Source organism: Neovison vison, chromosome 7 (genome assembly GCF_020171115.1).
Source record: "Neovison vison isolate M4711 chromosome 7, ASM_NN_V1, whole genome shotgun sequence".
Taxonomy (NCBI): Eukaryota; Metazoa; Chordata; class Mammalia; order Carnivora; family Mustelidae; genus Neogale; species Neogale vison.
In genome coordinates, this window is record NC_058097.1 from 119,052,065 (window position 1) to 119,068,476 (window position 16,412).

Genomic DNA, 16,412 nt, shown 5'->3' on the forward strand with positions numbered 1-16,412 from the left:
GACCTCTCTTGAATCTTGGGACTTGGATCCTTACCAACCAGTGTAATCCAGATGAACAAATTACTGTGTTCCTATAAAAAGCCTTGGAGACAGTCTAAACCATTTTAATCTTAGAAATGATACCTCATTTATACTTTAATATTTAAAGCTCTAATAAAGCAGAGATTATTTGTATAAATTACTGTCTATGAAAATAATACCTAACAGCTGGCATATGTCAGTGGAAGAATAATGGCTTTTTGCATTCAATTTTTTGCCCTAAACCTAATTCACCAGTTTCTAATTAGAATTAAGTCCAAATGTTAAAAAAAAAAACCAACCAAAAAACAGCTAAGGATTTTCAGTCGGTAATACAAACTGTCACTTTTAAGGACAGGTTTTCTCAGTTTGCTGCTAAAATTGGAAAATGCTTAATATGAATCCTGCTATTTTATTAAATAGTGGATTGAAATGTTTGAAGCTTGTTTTATATTGAAAGTTTCACTTCTTTACTGCTGATGAAGATATGCTAGAGGCTCCAAACTCCAGTCATCCTTTTGACAGTAACGAAAGTGGACTTTCATATGTATTAGGCTCTCTTCACCCACTGAAGAGATTTTATTATGTGTACACCTGGATTTTACTCTATTAGGATGTACGCTCGTGTGTTCAGAATAGTTTGTTTTTCAGGTATTGGCTACTCAGATCATAGCTTGCTAGTGGCCTAGCCTAGAAGTGTGTCTTCTCTTTGTGACAGATTGGAACCATGTAGCCAGAGACAAAATTCAGGCAGGTGATGAACAAGATTTTTTTTTAACAGTTTATTTATTTATTTGACAGACTGAGCTCACAAATAGGCAGAGAGGCAGGCAGATAGAGAGGAGGGAGCAGGCTCTCTGCTGAGCAGAGAGCTCCATCCCAGGACCCTGGGATCATGACCTGAGCTGAAGGCAGAGGCTTTAACCCACTGAGCCACCCAGGCATCCCATGAACAAGATTTTTAAAAACGCGAACCACTTTATTTTGAACTAACTTTAGAGTTTTCTCAAAGTTGCAGAAAGTCTAGAGTTCCCCCGTATGTACGCTTTTTGGACTTCCCCTAATCTTCACATCTGACACAATCGTGGTGCAATTGTTAAAACTGGGAAATTAACACTATTACACAATTACTAACTGACTCAGACCTTATCCATATAATTACTCCAGTTTTCTCACTAATGTCGCTTTCCTGTCCCAGGATCCTGTCTTGCTCTGGTGTTGAATTTACTTGTCATTTCTCCTTGGTCTTCCGAAATGGGAGAGCCCCGCCATTTTCCTCATCCGCTCTCTTACCAGCTAGCTTACTGCTGGTGAGGGAAGTGTCCCTGTGTCCACTGGGCAGTAATTTTTTTTTCCTTTTGTAGTCATAACAGTGTTTCAGGGATACCTTGAAACGATAACTTTTTAAAAACTTTGCTCAATTAAGTAAATCTTACGTGGAAGTTGGTGGACACAGATTTATGTCACTTTAACTTAGGAATCATGAAATGCCAGGCAGAACTTGAACAAACAGGAATGAATGTATAGGATCATGGCACCCTTTAAAGAATTGACTATCCTTTTGCTGACTTTTCCTTTACAAATGGAAGGTCTTTGATTACAATTGCTGTCGCCGCTGCGCAGGTGCTAACTAGATGTTACAAAGGCAAGCTTCAGTCAGTATCGATTCATACTGGGACTGTGTTAACAGGCTTTCCCAGGGCCGAGCTGGAGCGCTTGCCTGCTTGTAATGGGGCAACTTCCTGTCCGAGGAAACATGATTCACTCAGTAAGAGGGATAAAACCGCCCTCTTCAGAAGATGCTCCCTCTACAGCAGGCACTTCCCCAAACCCCAGAGCCAGATGAGATTCTGAGATGATTGCTTCAGTGAGGAAGGAAATAACGGGGCTTGCATTTCGCTCTGGACTAGGAATGCTGCTGCACGGGTCCTGAGCCCCTTAGTGAAAGGCGGTGGGGCTGAGGTGGGCCCAGGAGCTGCATCTCTTGAGATGATGATTAAAGGCCCTCATTTAAGTTAGGCTCAGATTTAGATTTACTTAAATTTATTTATAGCCTTAAGCCACACCAGGTTTTCAACCAAGTTACTAGAAGCACTTTTTACCAAGTTGAGTTTCTCTCCTTGTAAAGCTGAACTCTTTTCCCTGAACCAAATTAATAAAATGGAATTTCTTATTAAGAATGAATTATTAAGTTAAATGGAAGCACTGGGCTGGGAAGCAATTGATGCAATTTGTTTTCAAAGCCTTAAAAGTGCTGCAGTGTGCATAGATCACAAGGACTGGCTTAAGTGCCAAACGGGGCATTAATTTTCTTTCGTAGAGGATTCCAGGTTCACAGGATATCAGAAGTGCTGACTTGGCAGTGCAGTCCCATTTGTAACATGTTAGATCAGGAAACAGATTGATTTGTACATTGATGTAGTGGATCCACGCCCCATGTGTGCTTCAGAAAATGGAGGCACATTGAATAAGAGCGTTTTCAGAGGAAAGAAGTGCAAACATCAGGGAACAAAACCGATCTGCTGTAGTCTAGGTAAGGTTGGCATCTGTTTGATCGGTTGGTTCCTAGACATGGTCCACAGAGGCTTTTTATATTTCAGATGATACCTTCCTGAGAGTCTCTTATGACCACAAGGATTAATCTTTCTGAACTCAAAAGTGAATCACAGCCGCGTATTAGCTGTCTGGAGTGATGCCAGTTTTACTCTCCTTTCTTGGTGGTAACCGACGTGAGGGGCTGCTGCCGCTTCGCTGCCTCTTCCTGTTGCTTTAACCTCTGGCAGTTTCGACTCTCTTTAGGGAAGGCGATGCTGACCATCTCAGCACAAAGATCAAATGCACTCATCACTGATGTATTGACCTTCGTGGTTGACCCATAAACTGAACATTTATACAGTTGGAACTCTTGCGGTCTTTTAGCCAGCAGCCTTAGTGAGTAACATGTGGAACATAATCTTTGGTGCTGGTAAGTGGCTGCCGGCACACTTTGGACCACGCCACGTCTGTGGCTTGGGTGAGCTCACGTAACTAATAGACGCTGTTCCTTACAGCGTTTAAACATGATTTCATGTTTAGAATTTAAGAGGTTAGCCCTCCCTCCCCCAAGTTGTTCTGCCACACCCGAAATCCCATTTGTGTAATAGCTGCTTTTAATGTTAAAATATACAAGGCCAGGGGCTCCTGACTGACTCAATCAGTGGAGTGTGCGACTCTTGATCTCAGGGTTGTAGGTTCAAGCCTCATGCTGGGGGTAGAGATTACTTAAAATCTTAAAGGGATGCCTGGGTGGCTCAGTCATTTCAGTATCAGACTTTTGATTTCAACTCAGGTCATAATCTCAGAGTCATGAGATCGAGCCCTTTGTTAGCCTCTGCTCCGAGTATGGAACCTGCTTAAGACTGTCTCCCTCTGCCCCTTTAAAAAAGTCTTTTTAAAAATAAATAAAATATACAAAGCCATAGAGAGCCTTTAGGAATTCTTGTTCCACATCTTTTAGATTTAACTGTGATGGATTAATTATAGCAGATTTAGGAAATACTTTCCTTTTGGCCTATGCTTTGGCTTTTTTGCTTTTATTTTATCATCTCTCTCTCAGTTTTCTTTATTTCTGTCTGGGCTTTTGAAGTAGGAAGAAAAGAACTCAGGGAAACACTGGTTTTGGTTGATAAAAGTGTTCCTTGGGGTTTCCTTGACTTTTTCTCGGTATTAACACATTATGTATACCCATTTTCCTCCATATTGTAATCTAGCATTCTAGCCATAATCCTTCAATATGGCTCTCAAAAGCAGAACGGCCAATAGAAGAGGCATTTTGATACACGTATTGAACTCAGTGTGAGAATTAAACATACCTGTCTTGTGTGTCCTTACCCCTCTTAATGATTGGTTTGAATTAATACACCATTAGAGTATTGCCTATAAATAAATGTGTGTTCCTTTCCACAGGTATCCTTGAATGTTCTTTTTCTTTTTTCTAAAGATTTTATTTTTAAGTAATCTCTACACCCAGCATGGGGCCTGAACTCACAGCCCTGAGATCAGGAGTTGCTTGATTCTGCTGGCTGTGCCAGCCAGGCGCCCCTCTTCTCTTTTTCTTATCAGCCTATAGCTTTATATGCAGTTATCTGGAATCCTAAGATCTGCCTTCTCCTTTAATAAATGATTACTCGTCACAGTAGGGCTACAGTCAATTCCAATTGATAAAGTTGCTAATTGTTCTCTTCTTTGGATTTAATTGAGGTGTTTTTTTCAACCCTGATTGATCTTGGCAATATTTTCAACCCAAATTAGCTTTCTCCCAGTTACCCAACAAGTGTCTGTGCTTTCTTCTCTTGTCCTGGTCGAAAGTTGGCTTATTTTAATAAGCTCCTACGCTAAATGTGTGGAGGCTGGCGAATTTTCCCTGGAGATCGTAATGTATTTCAGAATCAGTCTCCTGATTGGAAGGACCATTAATGTCCATATCATCCATCAGCACAAATAAATGAGAGTTGCTTAGAAAGTGCATATTTTCTATATATTAAAAAAGTCAAAGCTACCCTTTCTGTTAATTGAAAAACCATTTTATGTTAATTGCTCATTTTAAAAAGAGCAACACAATAGACCATACAGTCTTTAACCCTATACACCAAGTTTTTATCATTTTATTTTCTTATGTTTTAAAGATTTCATTTATTAATTTGACAGAGACACCAGAGAGAGAGGGAACACAAGCAGGGGGAGCAGGGAGCCCAGTGTGGGCCTCGATCCCAGAACTCTGGGATCATGACCCAAGCAGAAGGCAGCTGCCTAACGACTGAGCCTCCCAGGTGCCCAGTTTTTAACATTTTAAAAAACTCTTTAATTTTGGGGCGCCTGGGTGGCTCAGTGGGTTGAGCCGCTGCCTTCGGCTCAGGTCATGATCTCGGGGTCCTGGGATCGAACCCCGCATCGGACTCTCTGCTCAGCAGGGAGCCTGCTTCCTCCTCTCTCTCCGCCTGCCTCTCTGCCTACTTGTGATCTCTCTCTGTCAAATAAATAAATAAAATCTTAAAAAAAAAAAAAACCTCTTTAATTTTTATTTTGAAAGAACATTTACATTAGGGGAGACTGCAAAACTCCATTGTGGATGTAGGCATCAGTATTGGCATAATTCTTGGTGCATCTGGGATGCCTGTTTTCTCTAGAAGAGGAGACTTTGTTAGGACCCTTACCTGTTATAATGCCTGAATGTTATTTCTCACCTGTAATTTGTGATCTGTTAGTGGCTATGATCTTTTCATTAAGAGGATACTAACCAAAGAAACATAATGGAATCATTGATTATTTTTATCTAATACAAGATAAAATTGTTCATGAAATCCTTTTTAGTGTTCTGCTTCCACAAATGATACTGTCCCTCACTGAGGGATGCAAGCCATGCTTGACCTCTTCCTCACCACCCCCCCCCCCCAAATGAATCTGTCGCCAAGTCTTGCCCCTTGTGCTGTCTCACCTCTCATATCTGTTTCTCTGCTGTACTGCCTTTAGTCCAAGGTACCATCTTCCCTCTCTCCCTCCTCCCTCTCCCCCTGCTCTCCCGAGTCTGCAACTCCAGCTTCCTGAGCCATCCCTTGCATATGCTTGTTCCCCTTCAATCTCTTTGCCATCCTGCAACCAGGAAAAAGTATTGCAGCTACATTTTGAATATACTAACTTTGTGCTTAAAACCTCCCAGCACCTCAGTGATAAAGACAGAAGTCCTTTTGTGGTTCACACACTGTGTAGGCTTGCCCCTGCGTGCCTCTCCGTCCTTCTACTTGCTGTCTGCCTCTGCTTTCTCTCCACATGGGAACCTCACAAGCACTGCTCTTCAGGAGGCTTCCCTGACCACCCCTGTACCCCACCCTAAGTTCAGTTGCCTTCCGGTCTGTGGCTTCAGTATTGGGTTCTTTTCCTTTGTAGGACATCTAGGAATGTGATCAAACTTTTCTTATGTGTGAGTATGGACTCTTGGGCTCGACTGTAAGCCCCATGAGAGCAGAGACCACAACTTTTTGCTCACTCTTGTGACCTAGGCATTTAGCATGTTGCTTTGCAAACTGGCAGCTGTTCAACAAAATTTTGTTGAGTGAGTGAATTACTGGAACTTTAGCCATTCTGCACTTTTGTGGCTTCCTAATCAAGGAATGGGAAGTAGATGAGCTCATATTAGTGCAGATCACGGTTGGGTTATAGGCTCCCAAGTTAGAAGTACCCAGGTGGGGAGTGGTGGTTAGATTTTCCATTGACCTTTTGCTTTGATCGTTTAAGTCCAACAGTTGTTTTTTCTGGCCTAACTCCTAGGAACATGATTTGTTTATGAAGATAAAAATAATAAATAATGAAATTTTAAAAGATCAGTTCTTGTCACACAAGCCATTGGATGACTGTGCCTTCGTGCCAGCTTTTTGGGAGTAAACATGGATATTTTCCCCCCTTCGGTAGGCTCTTGCAGCCAATGCCGGAACAGGATTTGCTGTCGCCGAGCCTCAAATTGCAATGTTTTGTGGGAAGTTAAATATGCATGTGAACATTCAGACTGGAAAATGGGAACCGGACCCAACAGGCACTAAGAGCTGCTTTGGAACAAAAGAAGAAGTTCTTCAGTACTGTCAGGAGGTAAGAGTGTTTCTGGAATGGGAAAGCGGCTTTTTTCTTCTGGGTCAAGCTTGAAACTCTACCTTAGAAGACCAACTTGCTGATGACAGAGCCCGGGCCTTTTATTTCTAAATATATATGATGGGACAGACTTGTCTCATGTGCGCTTCTAGCTCTTGGTTCTTTTGGGAGGGAAAATAGTACAGAGGCTGGGCGGGACCCATACAAGTAAAGCCTGGTTCTCTCTGCTTCCTACTTACTCCCAACAGTGAGGCCAGACATGTCAGCATGCCATGTGTATGCTAGTAAAGCCTGGTTCTCTTGGCTTTCCACTTGCTGATAGAAAGCCACAGTATTGGAAATGATAATCTCAGATCCGACTCAACTTACCTTTTGGGTCAAACCTTGACCTCGGAAGGGATGTGGGATGTTTTAGATTCTTACCAAGATTAGCATGGAGGGCCAGAGTTCAAGTATTATTCTCTAATTTCATCAGCAGACATGTCCATGGAAAATTGCCTTTTAATAGGTTTTTCTTCTCCACTATTTACGTGCATCCTACAAGTGGACTTGATACCTAATAGATTTATTTTGGGTTGAGAGCTTGCTGCTTTTACAAAAATAAATAAAAGATTTAATCCTTATTTAAACCTTAAATAAAGATTCCTTTTTATTATTTTTTTTTAGAGAACACATTAGAAGTGGTCAAAAATCAACCTGTCAAAAGGAAACTAATACTTAGAGTATTCTTTTATTGGATGAGTTCAGTTAGAACCAGGAGTAGGAGAGTGGAGGTTGAGATTTATAGAGCTTAATGATGACGTGACACCGGGCATCCTTACTTGCAAACGAATGTCCATTTATTATGGATCAAGTACATTTATTTTGTGTGTGTTTTCTTTTCTTTGCAGATGTATCCAGAGCTACAGATCACAAACGTGATGGAAGCAAATGAGCCTGTCAGTGTTGACAATTGGTGCCGGAGGGACAAAAAACAGTGCAAGACGCACATCGTGATCCCTTTCAAGTGTCTTGGTGAGTGTCGCTTAGATGCTTTTGGTTACAGGAACCTCCAGGAAGGCGACGTTGCTCATTTTTACATGTAATGTTCTCTGGCCTCACAGTGAAATTTCTACATTAGTTAAGAAGCCAAGGGCTGCAGGAGTGTATTGTGGGCCTCCTTTTTTGATTATTTACTGCTTTCTAGGGTAGATGGTTGATTTATCTTTGATGGTCATGAACTCTCCCATTGGTGGGCATCCTGTGTTTTAATGCTGGGCTTTTTGCACGGTGTGAGTCAGGGTGTTGTCCTGGGAGCAGCCCAGCTTTGCCTCACACTGATGTTTGAAATTCCTGTGTTCCAGTCGTAGTAGTGAGTTGTACTGAGTAGCCCAAGGAATGGAGGCTTCTCTTCCTCTTACTTCGTCCTACACACATTTGGCAAGGTACTGAGAGCCTGTATTGCTGGCGAGGCCAGACTTGTGGGAGTTTTCAGGAGAAGTGACTCAGCTCCCCATGCACACGATTAGGGAGGCCTGGGCTCTGCCCTGTGCTGCCTGCTGTTCTGAAGGGCCCATGACCACTGTGGAGTTGTCTGACCCTGTAGTTGGTGTAGTTGGAGCTAACTTGACTAAAACTGAGCAAGAAATTTTTATTCCCAGAAACAGTAGTTTCCAACGCTTGCCTAGTTACTGCCTGCCTAGTCCTAACCACGCGTCACTGAGGCATCCATACGTACTCACGTGTGTGTGTCGTCTGGGTGATTCAGGAGCAGACGTGGTCATAGAAGCTTAAAAGATCAAAGTAATTGATTTTTGATGATGCATGATAGGATTAATGTAGATACAGCATGAACGGGCATTCTGGGTAGTTCGTAGATGTATTTAATTTTAGCCATTAATTTAACTCCCTCTACTTCTTCCCTTCATTAAAGCCTTTCCTAAAATAGAATAAGTTGCTTTTCTCATTCTCACATGTATCAAAATAACAGGAAGAGTCCGCTAACAGGAAGAGTCCGCGCCTAAGTAACAGTGTTAAAAATTTGTAGCAGTTACTGTTTGAAAGTATCAGTAGAGGGGGAAAGAGGGACAGTGCCTGCGCTTACCACTGTTCACTTTAAAATGGAGGATCATGCAGTCTGGAGTGTGAGACCTAGAAACCTTTTGTGTGGTGTGGTTTTAAGGATGTTCTCCCATTCCATTTGGCTCTCAGAACTCTCCGGGAATGAAGTTTCATTCATTCTCTATAAAATTCATGAAACAGGAGTGTATTTTTGAGTATTTGTAGACAAGAGATAGAGAGTACTTGCTTTCGTTTCTTCCCTTTGCATTGTTCCCCCACTGTACCCCACCGGGACTTGGCAGCTGGTTGCCCCTCCTGCATGCTTTTTGTTGTGGCTCCACTCCTCACCCAGAGCTTTGGTCTGGAGATCTGGGAGACCTTGCTCTCCCCACATCCAGTCAGTTTTGAAGCCTGATTCGTACCTCTTCAGTATGGCTTCTCTGCCTGGTTCCCAGACTGCACACTTAGGCACCAAGAGCATTGGTGTAAACTCAGGGTGTGGGCATTGTGGGGTATTTTTGGTTTTCAAGGGATGCACCTCTCAGACATACCGTGAACTACTAGCTGGAGGTATTCACAGTTGCAGCATCCTATGGCTCCATTCCTTCAGTGACCTCCTGTCTTTCTGGACTGGTATCTTAGTGGTTCCTGAGTTGAAGAGCCAGGCTCACACTAACGTAACTGGAGGGGGAGGAGAAGGAAGCGTGCTGGAATTCAGGCAGTTGCAATGCTGGAGGAGTTTTGTGGTGCCCAGCAAGCACTAAGGGCATGAGGACTTAATAAGTAGTTGGACCTAACTACTTAGCTTTTGGGTGTTCTTTTGGCCTGGAAGTGCTATGAAAACATTACCGAGACACGCAGGGTGCTGTGACTTGAAAGTTGGGAATGTCTGGCTTATATCCTTTTCCTCCCATCGGATTCCTGCCCGTTCGTCCTTACTTGCCTGGATGGTGACAGCGGCCTCCTTGGGTGCTTCTCTGTTCTGTTACCTAGTCTGTTGCCCTCTGACCTCAAATGAGATTGAGTTGTTTTTCTTGTACCTAAAAGCCTTTAGTAGCTCTTCTTCCCCTATAAGATAGATTGGTTTAAGCTCCCTAGCTTAGTTAAAAACTCCATGATGTGGCCTTTGCTCAGGCCTTCTAGGTTGTCTGCCACCCCTGCTCTGCATGCCGCTCCTCGTCACCGTGGCATTCACATGCACGCACCATCCAACTTTCATTGCTGGAATGCCTTTGCTCTACTTCCTTTGCTTGGGAAGTTCTCCCTTCAAGGCTTATTACTTAAGGGGCTGCCTCCCTCGTATTTATTTTATTTTTAAATATTTATTTATTTGAGAGAGAGAGAGAGACAGACACACACGCACACACACGAGCCAATACACGGGTGGAGGGAAGTCAGAGGAAGAGGGAGAATCTTAAGCAGATACTCGCCTGAGCACAGAACCCAACGGGGCATTGGGGGTTGGGGGTTGGCGCTTGATCTCATGATGCCATGATCGTGACTCGAGCAGAAATCAAGAGTCAGACACTCAGCTGACTGAGCCGCCCAGGTGAGGGGCTTCCCTTTAACGAAAACTTTTCATCCTGGTTATATTTTCTGTCCAGATACGTGGATTTCTGAAATTCTTCCATTGTTGCCATTGCATCTGTCACCCTGTACAGTGATGATCTGTTTCAGGATCTTTCTCCAACTTTGCTGTAAACACTGTGAAACTAGGGACCTGCTTTCATCCTCTTTGTCCTCTAGTACAGTGACCGTGTCTAGAACAGAGGATACACTTTTTAATGATAATTAGAAGACAAGACTGGGGCGCCTGGGTGGCTCAGTGGGTTGGGCCGCTGCCTTCGGCTCAGGTCATGATCTCGGGGTCCTGGGATAGAGTCCCACATCGGGCTCTCTGCTCAGCGGGGAGCCTGCTTCCCTCTCTCTCTCTCTGCCTGCCTCTCCGTCTACTTGTGATTTCTCTCTGTCAAATAAATAAATAAAATCTTAAAAAATAAAAAAGAATAATTTAAAAATAATCTCAAGTTTATGAAATGCTTAGAAAATTGTACAAAGAGTCCTATATACTCTTTCCTCAGATTTTCCGACTATTACCATTTGACTGATACGGTAAAATTAACTCTATTTACTCCCCCAACACCCTCAACCCTTGCCCTCCGTTGCTGGGTTTTTGCATTTGAGTCATTTAAGTGATGTCTTTTTATTCCTTAGTACCTCAGTGTAGATTTTCTAGAAACAAGGACATTCTCCTATGTAACCATATCATCAAAATCAGGAAATTATCATTGATCTAAATCTAATCTACAGACCTTATTCAAGTTTCACCTTTTATCCAGTAATGTCAGGATCTAATTCAAGATCACACATTGCATTTAGTCTCTCTTTGTCTTTTATAACCTTGGCATTTTTTAAGAGTACAAATTACTTTGTGGAAATGCTTTGCATTTTGGGTTTGTCTTATGATCCTTTTATTCATTTTTTTAAAAAAGTAGGCTCCATGCCTAACACGGGTTGAACTCATGACCCTGAGATTGAGAGTCAGACATTTAACTGACTGAGTCAGGCAGGCGCCTCTTACAATTCTTTTGATTTCTGTATTTTTGAGGAGGCTACGCCAGATGCGTCATTCGTGCTGCATGATACTAGGAGTTACAGGTTGTCCATGGTAACTTTATCACCTGGTTCAGATGTTGTCTGCATTCACTGATTTCCTTACGAACTCATTGTCCAGATTTGACACAAAGATGATCCAGGCTGATCCTATGCTTTCCTGCTTCTACCCCTGGAGTGTGCCTTTTCTCCAGGATGCCCTGGTTTCTTTCAGTGGAGAATGTATTTAGAAACAGGTCTGGGCATTATGAGTACTAGGATATTGTTGCTTCTAGGCCCACTCAGCACACAGAGTTAAGAAATACATGTGTATATACATATACACGTACACATAAATCCATAGTTCTATAGCTACATGTGTATATTAGAAATATTAGCTCATATTGATGCCTCCAGTTCCGTTATCCTCAGTATATATATGTACTCAGCACCTCCTATAAATAATCAGTCTTTGCTTTTTTTGATAGAAAGAGAAGGAAAGGCAGGGAGGGGTGGAGGCAGAAGCAGAGGCAAAGGGAGAGAGAATCCTGGGGATCGGGCTCCATGCCCAGTGCAGAGCTTGATGTGGGGCTCGTTCTCACGACCCTGAGATCATGACCTGAGCTGAAATCAGGAGTCAGACGTTCAACAGGCTGAGCCACCCATGCTCCCCAGTCAGTCTCTGCTTTAAAAAAATACCAAGTTTGTTGAGCTGTAATTCACATTCTATATAACTCACCCATTTAAAAGTCTATAGTTTAATGATTTATAGTATATTCAGGGAGTTACACAACCATACAGAATTCTTTTAACATACGGGCTGTACTAAATATGGATGCAGTAGAAAGTAAGAGTTCTTTACATTTTATTCACCAGAAGAACCACAGTAACTCTTCCTGTGCATAGTAAGATGAATACCACATGTTGGAACAAAGTGATGGTAGAAGTATGGTTAGCTTCGGCCCTGAGACCCCCTTGAAGATAATACTAGCTAATGGGGCACCTGGATGGCTCAGTCACTAGAGCATGCAGCTCTTGATCTCGGGGTTGTGAGTTTGATTCCCATGTTAGGTGTAGAGCTTCCTTTAAAAGATAACAGTAAAAAAGAGAATTACTGCCTGGCAGACCTCAAGTGTTCATGTAACTCAGCTCTGCCCCCCCCTTTTTAAGATTTTATTTATTTATATGACAGAGAGAGATCACAAGTAGGCAGAGAGGCAGGCAGAGAGAGAGAGAGAGAGAGAGAGGAGGAAGCAGGCTCCCTGCTGAGCAGAGAGCCCGACTCGGAACTCGATCCCAGGACCCTGAGATCATGACCCAAGCCGAAGGCAGCGGCCTAACCCACTGAGCCACCCAGGCGCCCCAGCTCTGCCCTCTTTTGATGCTTAAGGACCCATCAGTGTGACCTGTTTGAGTTCAGTCTCTCGCTTCTCAAAATGACCTTGTATCTTAGGTTACTACTACTCATTGACTCCTGTTCGTCTCTAAAAATGTACATAAATGATAGATAGGTAGGTAGGTAGATAAGATGATCCAAGTAGGGCGGAGTTTGTGATGTGTGAAGAAGCCAAACTGCTGGTATTTTGGGGGAAGGAGTTAGTCATCCCTGACATTTCTATGTAGGCTGGCTCCTGTACCAAAAGAAGAGAGCTTTGTGAGCCCATGACTGTTTTTGTTTTGGGTTATTTATGGATTGCGATCTGGACAGAGAGTGTGACAGTGATGACTGCCAAAGCTAGTTCTCATTCTCAGAGGCTTTGGGGTGCTGCCTTCGGCAGCTGCACCTCGGGGTCTTACTGTCGCCACAGGCATCTGTTAGCAGCTCGTTTTCTACCTTTGAATTCACGACAGCCCATCCACAGTTCACCCCGTCCCCACTGTGGGCGGGCCCTGGAGTGTTTCTGCTCATGAGAATTACCCTGGGTGTCTCTCTCTCTCTCTCTTTTTAAAAAGCTTTTATTTATTCAACAGAGAGACAGACAGCGAGAGAGGGAACACAAGCAGGGGAGGTAGGAGAGGGAGACGCAGGCTTCCCGCTGAGCAGGGAGCACGATGCGGGGCTTGATCCCAGGACCCTGGGATCATGACCTGAGCAGAAGGCAGATGCTTAACAGCTAAGCCATGCAGCCATCCCTTATCCTGGGTCTTTAACCTCAGAGCCCTGTTTACTTCTGAGACATCTGCTAGTCTAGGTGGCCACTGGACCTCACAGAAATTTGCATTCGATGGTCAGGTCAATTCTCTTGGCTCCATCTCATGTCAGAAGGCTTCCCCCACCGCCTGGTTTGAGCTTCCCGGACCGTATAACAGACACGGGTCTTCTACCTGCAGCTGGAGAGTACTTTTGCAGTAGGTTTAAAAAAAAAAAAAAAGTGAGTGTTGGTGTTGAGGGCTTTCCCAAGTGGGTACATGACCTTTGTTCTTTTTAAAAGGAATTTAAGCAACTCTGGAAAAGCTCTAAAACCTGATGGCTGTCATGGCCCTGCTTACGGGGGAGACGGTCTGAGAGAGAGACAGAATCATAGGATCATAGGGCGTGGGTGGAGGTTGGAGCTAGATCATGAGTGCAGCTTAAAGGAAATCATAAGTTCATTAGGCTTTGTTAAATTGCCATTTTCATTGATCAGCTTCTTAAATAGTGAAAACAATACATCCTTCTGTGTCCAGTGATTTGGAAAATTGTGGCCATTGTCTATAACAGCCTGTCTGATTAAATTGAGGATTATTATAAACGGTAAAATTCTAAACTGAGACCAAACCATTTTCAGTGTTCTTCTATAAAACAGAGTAATCCGATTGCCCAAGTCTGGTTTTGTTTTTGTTTTTGTTTTTTCTTAGAAGCTTCTGATGAATGTAGCAAATGCCAAAAAGTACCAGGGAAGTAACAGAACTGATGTTGGGGTTGAAATGGGTTCCTCTTTAGTTTTCTTGTTTAAAAAGCTTATTTTCATTCATTCTTTTTTTTTTTTTTTTAAAGATTTTATTTATTTATTTGAGAGAGAGAGAGTGAGAGAGAACATAAGTGGAGGGGAAGGGCAGGGGGAGAAGCAGACTCCCCGCTGAGCAGTGAGCCTGATGCGAACTCAATCCTGGCCCCCCAGGATCGTGACTTGAGCTGAAGGCAGATGCTTAACTGACTGAGCCACCCACCCAGCCCCCAAAAGCTTATTTTCAATAGAAGAAAGTAGAGGAAGCAAAAATACTAATTTCCATTTTTTTGCACCATGATTAATAGTTTGGTGTGTATATAAGACTTTTCTTGGGGCACCTGGGTGGCTCAGTGGGTTAGGCCTCTGCCTTTGCTCAGTTCATGATCTCAGGGTCCTGGGAGGGAGCCCCACATCCGGAATCTCTGCTCAGCGAGGAGCCTGCTGCCTACTTGTGATCTCTCTCTCTTTCTGTCAAATAAATAAAATCTTTAAAAGAAAAAAAGACTTCTTTTTGGACACACATGGAAATATGTGTGCTTTTTTTTATTTATTTTCTTTTTTTTAAAAAAGATTTTATTTATTTATTTGTCAGAGAGAGAGGGAGAGAGAGCGAGCACAGGCAGACAGAGAGGCAGGCAGAGGCAGAAGGAGAAGCAGCAGGTCATGATCTCAGCGTCCTGGGATCGAGTCCCACATCGGGCTCCTTGCTCGGCGGGAAATATGTGTGCTTTTAAGTGCATTTTTTTTCCCTAAATGGGGTCATACTACATGTGCTCTTTTGTTATTGCTTCTTTTTAAGGTTGGCATTTGAACATCTATTATGTACTACTCTTAGGGAGTTATATATCTTTGAATAAAAGACAAACTTGACCTTAAGGAATTAACCAGGCTGAAGGAAGAGTGGTAGAGATATGAGGTGTGTTTCCTGCTTTATTTGTTTAATGATTTTTATTTTTATTTATTTTTTTCTTTTTAAGTAGGTTCTATGCCCAGTGTGGAGCCCAACATAGGGCTTGAACTCACTACCCTGAGATAGAAACCTGAGCCAAGATCAAGACTCTGATTCTTTTCCTCCCCCGCCACCCCGCCCCAAGAGTCTGATTCTTAACCGACTGAGCCACTCAGGCACCCCTATTTCTTTAATGATTTTTCAAATTACTTAATCACCACCATGGAAGTTTTTCCATGTTACATATAGACACAAACCTGTGACCTTATGGTACGCCATTGTATATAGCTACCATCATTGAACTAATTCCCTACTGATGGGCATTTAAGTTGGTTCCAATTTTTTTTTTTTTTAAAGATTTTATTTATTTATTTGACAGAGAGAGATCACAAGTAGGTAGAGAGGCAGGCAGAGACAGAGGGGAGGAAGCAGGCTCCCTGCTGAGCAGAGAGCCTGATTCGGGGCTCGATCCCAGGACCCTGAGACCATGACCTGAGCCGAAAGTAGAGGCTTTAACCCACTGAGCCACCCAGGTGCCCCCCAGTTTTTGATATTAACAACAACGCAGTAAATATCTTTGTTGACTTACTTAATTTTATTTCCTTAGAGTATGTTGTTAGAATTGTATTCGTTGACTCAAAGAGTATTCTTTTTTTTTTTTTTTTTTAATTTTTATTGTTACATTTTAGTTTCTTATCAGATTCAGTGATGTTCTCTTCTGGTTTTCAGAGGTCAGACAGATTGATTCAGTCATGGAATAGCTAAGGATTGGAGGCATTTAATTTTACAGTATAGCATGGAGTTAATTATTAAGTCACTGGCATTTTGAAAGTTTTCATTTTAAACTTAATTCTGAAATACAGTATTTGAAGCACACAGAAAAGATAACACAATATGATGGTCACTCAGTACTCATACTGATTCAAGTTCTTCAACATTGTGCCAGGTTTGCTTGAAATGTTCCAAGGCCCCATCCTTCCTTCCGTTTCCTCCCTTCTTCCCTCCCTTGCTCTTGAGGTAACCACTGCCCCGTTGTTGGCATGTTATTCTCACATGTTTTTGAGAGGTAGGGAAGAACCCAAGTTCAAGTAGCTTCTTTATGTTTTTACTAATTTAAAAATTTTAACTCCAGGGGCACCTGGGTGGCTCAGTGGGTTAAGCTCCTGCCTTTGGCTCAGGTCATGATCTCAGGGTCCTGGGATCTAGTCCCACATTGGGCTCTCTGCTGAGCAGGGAGCCTGTTTCCCCATCTTTCTCTGCCTGCC

At 42.8% G+C, this 16,412-nt stretch overlaps 1 protein-coding gene across 4 annotated transcripts in view; it reads left to right on the forward strand.

The window, feature by feature from the left end:
- APLP2 (amyloid beta precursor like protein 2) overlaps positions 1–16,412 on the forward strand; it is an 83,382-nt gene that overhangs the window by 38,789 nt on the left and 28,181 nt on the right. For all 4 annotated transcript variants that reach the window (XM_044258206.1, XM_044258207.1, XM_044258208.1 and 1 more), the window contains exons 2-3: positions 6,463–6,636; positions 7,527–7,650. In XM_044258206.1, coding sequence (XP_044114141.1) covers positions 6,463–6,636; positions 7,527–7,650 — 298 coding nt within the window. The remainder of the gene's footprint in view (positions 1–6,462; positions 6,637–7,526; positions 7,651–16,412) is intronic.